Below are 9,071 nucleotides of genomic sequence, written 5' to 3'. Positions count from 1 at the left end.
TAAGAACTTTCCATGAGGTGAAGATTGCATTTATCGAAGGAGAGAGATTAGATTAGATATTTTTCAATTGTATCTAATCTCATTGCATACTAAATTTTCAGATTAATTTAAAATCTTTGAAAGTTTGAGAACTTCCTAATCGTTCATTCTTTTTTCTGAACAATTATCCCTAATTAATCGCTTTTCTTTCAGATAAATTATATGCATGACCAAATACAATTATATGTATGACAAAATTAACAACTAGTTTATATCTGATGCATCAATGAATTTCACACTTGGCTGCCAATGTTTTCTATTTGATTGTTTTTATGATTGGAAAACTTAGGCCATTTTAATGGGTTTTGTTACATTTAATGTTCAGTCAATAAAATCAATCTTTATACTTTTGTTAAATCAACACACATTTAATTATTTCATCGTTGTTAAAAAATATCAATGTTCAGACTCCTCACCCAAATACGAGTTCTCTTTGAAAATTTACTCACTCCAAAAACAGCTTATTCAATTATTTTCACTAACATTTTATTAATAAGTTACTTCATAATAAATTAAATACCTTTTAATTTGATTAAAATTATTAAATATAATTCATACTCACTCGCGTAGACTGTTTTAAAATTTTACATAAATTTTTTATCAATTATTATTAACTTTACTCGTTTCAACACTCATCATCTCTTATATAAGATAAAAAGATGATCTAAATATATATTCTAAATCTTTTATCTTTAAGTTTTTTTTTCATATTCTCTACAATTTATCTTTTTCCTCTTAAAAATCTTAAAAGATTTTATCGATTTGAGCATGAAAACACATTCTAAATAACAAACTCTAAAATTTCTTAATCGTATTTTTTTTATAGTAGATTCACATCAACCCAACCCACCTTCCAGCTCACCTCTACACCATCACATGTTTTTAAACAAAACTATAGACGAGCCTGAAAATTTTTAAAGATAATTGAACTAGAAATTGAAATGTTTTTTTTTTTATTCAATATTTTCAATCCTTAGTAAAAAAATGTGAAACTTGATGAGTCATATCTGATATTTAGATTGTTGAATAACACTCCCTTCTGGTCTCTTTTAGTCTCCTTTGACCCTACGTACACGGATTGAACAGTTGTTTACTTTGTTCAATGTTTTCTTTTTAATTCGTCAATGACATCATTGAGATATTGATCATGCTAGTGATTGGTGTGAATAATATAAAACTGCTGACATATTTTTCAGTTCAAGAGATAACAGTTTGATTAAAAAATTATAAATATTAAAATTTATATAATATTTTAATGTAAATATTTATATAGCATATTTATATTAAAATTATAAATATTTATATAATGTAAGGTTTCTAGAATCCTTACATTGGTTTTGGACTTTTTCTACCTTTTTTTTTCTTTTTACCAGTTATTGTGTAAACAGGGAATTAGCTTCAGAATTGGTTAGAATTGTCTATCTTCTTACATTGTTTTTATTCAGAAGTTGGATTTTACAATGACAAAAAAAAAAGAAAGTATATGCTATATAGCTTGAGAATTGATGTAATTTCAATGTAAAAATATTATACATAATTGTTAAATTATATAATAGTATATCATAAAATTAATTTTAAATATATTTTTTAAGAAAAAATATATTTATTTTGTAAATATATGTCATAAAAAATTAAACATTTATATTTTAAAATTAAATTTTACTAAATGTCTAATTTAATGCGACTATTCTTTAAAAAATGTATCAAATATTTATCCAAATTGCCAAAGAATAAAAAAGAACAAGTATTCACGCAAAATTTTATCTTTGTTGATGTGTAATTTTAATAAAGAAGTTTTCAATTTTACAAAAAAAAAAAAAAGAAAAACAAAAAGGTTGATGAACTTGATCGTGAACCTGACAGAAACATTGTATCTAAACATGTCTTTTCCAACAATGTTTTTGTTGTCAACAACTATCAGTGACATTTTTTTTTATATTTTTTTCTTTTCTTTTATATAGTAGTAGTATATAGGTAAAACTAAGCGACAATAACCGACGGAGTGACTCTTAGTGGGAGGATGTTTATGGATTTTTTAAAATCGAAAATTATAAAATTTTAAAAATTAATTGGATATTTTAAAATGTTTTTTAAGGATAATCTCAATGATAATTTTTTTGTTTTTGTTATCATAAAATTAATAAATTTATTAACAATTTTAATATATCTATTATAAACAAACACTTTAGAAAAATTTTAGATCCATCACCAAAAATAAAGATATATAATATAAAAATAAAATTTTTATTAAAAATCATGATGGATAACCTTGCATTTTTTTTATTTATAATTTGTATAAAATAAATATTTCATATTTACTATGAAATTAAATTTATAAAGATTAATTTGTTGTTTATTATGCTGTTTTTGTAAAAAAGAATCTTATCTAATTCACTACTTCATAAGAAAATATTAAATTTTTGTAGTTAAAATTATTTTAGGAGGAATCTCTTAAGTAGATAGTGGTTGATAGAGTAATCTTTAATTGTAATTTTCAGTGTGAGTAGTAGGTGCAAGGCAAAATTTATGATTGGTAATAAAACACTGATCACCTGCTGAGATCTAATTTGATTTCATAAATTCATGAGATATTTTTTTTACAAAGTTTTGTTATGACATTTATAACTGCCTCGAGTTTGGGGGACAACGTGACAAATAGATATCATAGAAATTAGCTTATTGATTTTCGCAATAGAGTTTAGGGGGACAACCTGACAAATAGATATCACAGAAATTAGCTTATTGATTTTCGAAATAGTACTAAATCAGTACTAATGAATAATGATGTGAATAGAATAATTAATTTTTGTCGATTCAAGTGAAAAAAAAAATAATTTTTTTAAGCAAAATTTCGATTTAAAATATTATAAATAAAAAAATAAATGTTTAAAAATTTTATTTTTTTATAAACTATAATCGAAAATCAAAATAACTATCGACGTCAAAAGTACCAACAAAAAAAAAATGATGTAAACAAAATGTTAACAATTTTTTTGATAAATACTACTACTAAACTTCTTTGGCAAAAACCCCATGATTATGGGAGTTACAAAGAACATGATCCATGATTTTTAAACTTTGGAATTTGACCACTAACCTAATACAGGTCTGGTTGGTAAGGAGGAAAGAGAGAGAGAGAAAGTGGATGGTAAATTTTTACTTTGAGAAAGAGAAAATTAGTTGAAGAAATTAAAGATGGTAATTAAAATTACCATTTTCTATTTTAATTGTTGTTTAAAAACCAATCTTTCAAATTAATTAAGAATCATAACAATAATATTGTAGGAGAAAAATCAAGAAAAAATGAGTGACAAAAATTTATTTTAACCTCTTTCACTAATTTTTTTTCTTACCATATTAATGCTAGCATGGATTAGAAGTTTCTATTGATAATGAAGAAACTTTTTCGTTGATTAAATATTCTCCGTAAGAATAATTTTGTACCAAGGTTTCCCCCATTATGACTGCAAAACATGTCCTTAAAACGTGGTTGCACCTGGAGAGATAATATCTGTAGACAGGATATAAATAACTTAAGTTCATCATAACTCTTGCAGTCTTGCTGACCTGAAGAAAGGGAGCAGAAATATATATATATATATATATATTATAAATCAGGACATGCTTCTTTCACTTCCGGAGTTCCATCTAAAATAGAGACAGAAACAAGTTTTAGAATTCGGATTGCTGCTAATAATAGATTAAAAATTCTAATCTTCTCACATGGAACAGAGTTTTAAAGCTATTTACAATATCATACCACCAGCACAACATATCTTCTGAAGGTGCATTCTGCAAGTTTCAGGTTTCAGAGGCTTAACTTTCTAAAGAGAATATGCCCTTCTGTCATGAAACGTTGCTTCCTTTGATGCAAATAAAAAACCAGCAGGACTGAATTGGGACGTTGTTGGTTCTATTGGTAACTCTGCCAGTTAGTTCATTCTTGCAATTTTGAATAACTATTCAACTTGTTTTACTGCAGTGTGGCATCTCCAACCTTGATCTGGTTCGGAATAGGGAACTTAAGGCTGACTTGTAACAAGGTTTTATGTACTATTTGCGTTTCCTCTATTGACTTTAACCCAACAAAAGTTACAATAATCTGGGTTGTTCATACACACTCAAATCAATTAAGGCAAATAACTATGCCTCATCTAAGCTTTATGTGAAGAAAAATTGAGAGACAAAGGGTTTCTTGAGATATGAATGGGCTAGTTGAGAGGAAGAGCGGGGGGTGAGGGGGCGGCGCAACGGTCTGATTTTTCGAATTCATAAGAGAGGCGGTGTGTCCAGGTTTAAAATATTTTGACCATTGAAAGGGATTGTTTGGCTTATTATGAACAATCCCCAGAAAGAGCCTCCATTAAGGAAGTAATAAGAGACCACCTAATCCCTGGTTTGTGAAATGCAGATTTGAGGTTGAAAATGTAGAATTCTGGGACAAAAAATTAGCCAAAGTTTTTGGACAATTTGATTCGTTTTCAATGAACGTGGAGATTGTCCAGGCTAATGCAACGAGTACAAGTTCTCAAATTATGTATACAGCAACAGTCAATCATTGAATTTTAAGAATCGAAAGTTACTATTGCTAATGCATGGATTACAAACAAGTATTACTATTTCTATTCATGAATTCTGTTCCTATCTATTAATCCTTGTATGATCCAGAGAAAGGTGAAAGAATCAGCGGACGAAAACAGAGGAACCACTAACATTCAATAAGGTAAAATGCCATGGTTCATCTAATAGCTATGAAAAAGCATCACCTCAGGTTCGCAATTTGTCAAAATCGCTAAGACAAACCAACCTCCAACAAATCTCAGGAGATTTTTTTTTTTAATCAACCATTAACCACCATCTCCATGATCACATCATTCCAAAAGTCCATCGGTCCAGGTAAACACCAATGTAGACAGTCATTCTGAACGACTGCTGTTTTGTTCTCTGCAAACGGCTGAAACTGACGGTATGGACCTGGGTGTCCATCAGGCCTCGATAATAAGAGATTTGTGAAGTCAAGAAGCTTAAGATTCACCTCATTATCAGCAGCTTTTGCTGATGCTTTCTCAAACTCTTCCAATTCAATGTTACGTAGAATTTTGTTCAAGTCCTTTAATTCAATCTCTCCTTCTTTAGCTGGTGTTATCTTCGGACAAGTCCCTCCATTATGCCATTCCCCATTCTCAAAGTGATCTGGCGTGGACGTCCTAAAAAAGATCAAACCCTTATGCTTTGATGCAGCAATGAAGTCCATAACATAGTGGAGGGTTTTGTTGTAAGCATAGACAAATCCTAATTCTGTCAGGTTTTTTCCTGGACATATATGGCAGCCAACTAAGGTGTCATTCTCATGGTAGATTGCAGCCTTGAGAAACCATTTTCCAGTCGAGATTATCATGTAATCTAAGCTCTGGTAGACATCTGTCCATGTCTTATCAAGTTTGTCCAGATGCAGCTGAACTTCAGCTGTAGAAACACCGTTGTTATCTTCAAAAATAGCAGCCTTTACAAGAAAAGGAGACCAAATATTTGATATTGTGAAATTGTATGACGGGAAGTGCCATCTCTTTGATTTGTACTCCTCATCATGGTAAACTTCAACAGGTCGTTCAACCTGAATGTTTTACGGATAAACATCATTAATAACCCAACAATAAAACAACACGTTATGAACAAGAGAGATAGTTTTACTGACCACCATAGACAATATACAATTGTTCGATGACAGGTAAGAATAGCAGAATAATTCTCTGTTCACTGTTAAATATAGAATAAATTGCTAGGCCACTAAAGTCATAAACATCACAAAACAAATCAGAAAGTAATACAGCATAAGATTTCAGGTGCTTATTCAGGAAAGATAATAGATATAGAAGTTAAGTCGAAACAACGGCCATGTGGACTGCACTTTTCCTATAAAACTCATTATAATGACAAAATGAATCTTTTTTTCTTTTATATATAAGTATCGATGAAAAGCTTCTTGCTTTAGCAACTCCACAACTATTGGGAGTCGATAATAGATCTTAAAACATATGCTGATGTAATCAAAACCTCAGGTAAAAGATTGCAAACTAAGGCCCAATAAATCAGCCATTTTATCAACCCCCAAAGTGATTTCCGTATTCCCGCAATCAGGTCTTTGCCTTTATATGCTTACTTGATCCAGCATTTTTCTAGATGACCATCCCATTTGACTCAACAAACTTACAGAACATAGCAAAGCAACTAAAAGAGCAAGAAATATGACAGGGTTATCAGCTACCAAGTACCAAGAACAGCACTAGTGAAGCTCAATCCTTTAAAAAAAAGGATACATAAGTGAGAAAATATCAAGGTCTTGCTTAGTGACAATGTTTTTCGCAGAATGTTTTGTGCTAGTGTCTTGTGTATCAGCTATCTGAGCATAATAGAATGCTGATGTTTATCAGCACGAGTGATTCAGTAATATCAGATACAATCAACAACAAAAAAAGCACATAAGCATGTTGATGCACAGTATTTGCGAAATCTTTAACATGCAACCCTTAGAAAATGCAGAGCAAACACTTCACAGGATTCAACAAAATCCCCAAATTTCCCGATCTTTCTAATTTAACATCAAAGTGCAAGAGTCATCATTCATACAAGCCTAGCATTTAAGTTCGTTACATTAGTTACCAAGCCAGCATATCAACTATTGAGGAAATGATAACCAAAAAACTACATAGGATTACAGATGCAGTTAACACAAGAGCAACGACGAACTGAATTAGCTTAGCCACAAAATCAAATGATAATCCTGTCAAATTAAAATAGGTTGTAGAGGGAAAAGTGTTACAAACACTAGCAAACGCTAAATAGTTTCTACACTAAGATAAACTCCTCATTATTTAGCTGAACTAGTTAGAAATGTTTGTCACTATAAAACCAACAGATCAGAGTGGCCAGCATAAGCATGGTCAGCCAATAAGGACAGGTCCCATGATCAAAACCTGGCTTTGATAACAAAGTAGCTTTGCTAGCCAATATTCTCTTTTCCCTTCATGAAACCTAACATAACTGGTTTCATCTATTTCCTTCTGAGAGGGAAAAAGAGGACTAATCTTGATCTTATCCATCTACTTGTGGAAGAAATCTACTAGCATAACAAGCATGCAGATAACCATATCACCCAAAGACAGTGTTAAAAATTGCTATTACTATCGAAACACATACTGTTGAAAGCATGCAAAGCAATGACTGCACATGGTTGCGAGATATGGAATCACCAATCAAAGCCCATGCTTTATTTCTCATCAACTTAAGAAATCTCTTTGCATTAAATTGAGATAACTGACAGTCATGCGGCTTCCACTTCCAGTATAGATATCCAGAATCAGGGCGGCCATTCCTCATACAATTTTGATGACCTTCTATCAAGGGGCAGCTCTTGTTGGTGTAAGTCGGCCCTGAGGGATTGGGAATCCAATCCCCTGTAAAGAGATCACACTTTTCTGTAACAATATCTGGTGCAACCATAAGTTTAAACGGTTAAGCCAAAACATTAAAACCAAAAGAATCAACAAAATCTTGTATGTGAGATATCAATAACAAAAGCAATAGTGGCAATTTAATTATGTATGGCAATATCAATCAACTAAAGAAATGCAGTATCACAATACTAACAAGAAGCTCCATCAATCAATCCCACAAAAAGGACAGTTTCATCAACAATCAGCACCAGTTATTCACAAATTATAGACACTAAAATTGTGGAAACAAAGTAGGTAAAAGCATCAATCAATTAATGTAAAATTACAGTTAGTCAATAATCAGAACAAGTCCACCAAAATCCCAGCATTCTACACGAACATAAATCAACTTAGAAGATACCCATAAAAAATTTTCAATCTTTGTAATCAAAAACAATATTTTAAATAGTAGATCAGCAAATCTCAGAATACCAACTCTACATACAGCTGATTCTATGTCAATGAAAAGAAAGAATACAAAAAAAAAAAAAAAAAACCAACACAGGGAAGATCCATATTGAGTTACCTAGAGGTACCTGATCTTCATTGTCAGGTATTTCAACAGGGGGAGGTTTCAAGTCTGGCTTTTGAACATGCTCTTCCTCTAACACAGGGGATTCTGAATCAGATGCAAATCCTTTAGAACGAGCAACGAAGAGCCTAAAAGCAAGACCCACTAAGAATATGGCAACTGCAAACTTTACAAGCAAGTGATGATGCTTGTTCAGAGACCATGACTTCCATTTCATTCTCATTTTTTTTTTCCCCCTTTTCCCGCTTTGTTTTGTTTCGGGAAACTGAAATGGCCGGCACTTCTTTGGGTGCTTCTCTAAATTTGGGTAGTGAATCAAAATCCAATTATCGAGCAGGGAATACAGGTTACCGACATTGGATTTTCTCCTTTATTACATGGTTATATTACGGATATTAAAGTTTTTTTATTTGGTAGATTGGTTTTCTTTTTGCTTTGTTTTCAATTATTAAGTAATTATTAATCTTTGTTAACTTTGTTTTATCTTATTTATATTTGGCAGGTGGCCGCTAGGACAGTTGGATTACTGGTCAATGATATATTTTTAAGGGCAAATAAGAACATGATGGGTTGATAAAATATTATATTTTTAATTTCATATTATGATTTAATTTGATAATCTTGAATATTAAAAAAATTGATTATTACTATTAATTATTACTGTAATTATGATTCAATCTCAAATATCCAAACAAAAAAGGAAGTGATTATTACTACCTATGTATTAATTAAAAAATAAAATGAAGTATGGATTAAGTTAATGTTCAAAGAAAGTTAACCTACCCTTCATAAAAGATAGGTTAAAAAAGCAAAGGCTAATAGAGCAACATAGAAAAATAACAGGTTGATAGTTAATGCTTATACGAGGATGTTTCAATAAACTAGCTATTTTAATATGAATATATGATGTCATTCTTTAGAAAGAAATTCTTCTGTGATTAATGAACAAGGATGTTTGTCTTTGTTTTTTGCATACATTTTATAATGGCACAACGAAAACATCCTAA

General features: G+C 30.7%; 1 protein-coding gene across 1 annotated transcript; it reads right to left on the bottom strand.

Annotated features, from left to right (window-relative positions):
• Positions 1 to 4,546: 4,546 nt before the first annotated feature.
• LOC111307291 (protein trichome birefringence-like 23) lies at positions 4,547 to 8,525 on the bottom strand. The gene is made up of 3 exons (XM_022905310.2): positions 8,059 to 8,525; positions 7,237 to 7,526; positions 4,547 to 5,653 (listed from the first exon to the last, which is right to left on the bottom strand). Exons 1-3 carry the CDS (start codon positions 8,285 to 8,287, stop codon positions 4,880 to 4,882), a joined length of 1,293 nt encoding a protein of 430 aa, XP_022761045.1. The 5' UTR covers positions 8,288 to 8,525; the 3' UTR covers positions 4,547 to 4,879.
• Positions 8,526 to 9,071: the final 546 nt, after the last annotated feature.

This window comes from Durio zibethinus, chromosome 9, assembly GCF_047325235.1.
Source record: "Durio zibethinus cultivar Kanyao isolate XHJ-2024 chromosome 9, ASM4732523v1, whole genome shotgun sequence".
Taxonomy (NCBI): domain Eukaryota; kingdom Viridiplantae; phylum Streptophyta; class Magnoliopsida; order Malvales; family Malvaceae; genus Durio; species Durio zibethinus.
This window is presented reverse-complemented; position numbering and strand designations above follow the sequence as displayed.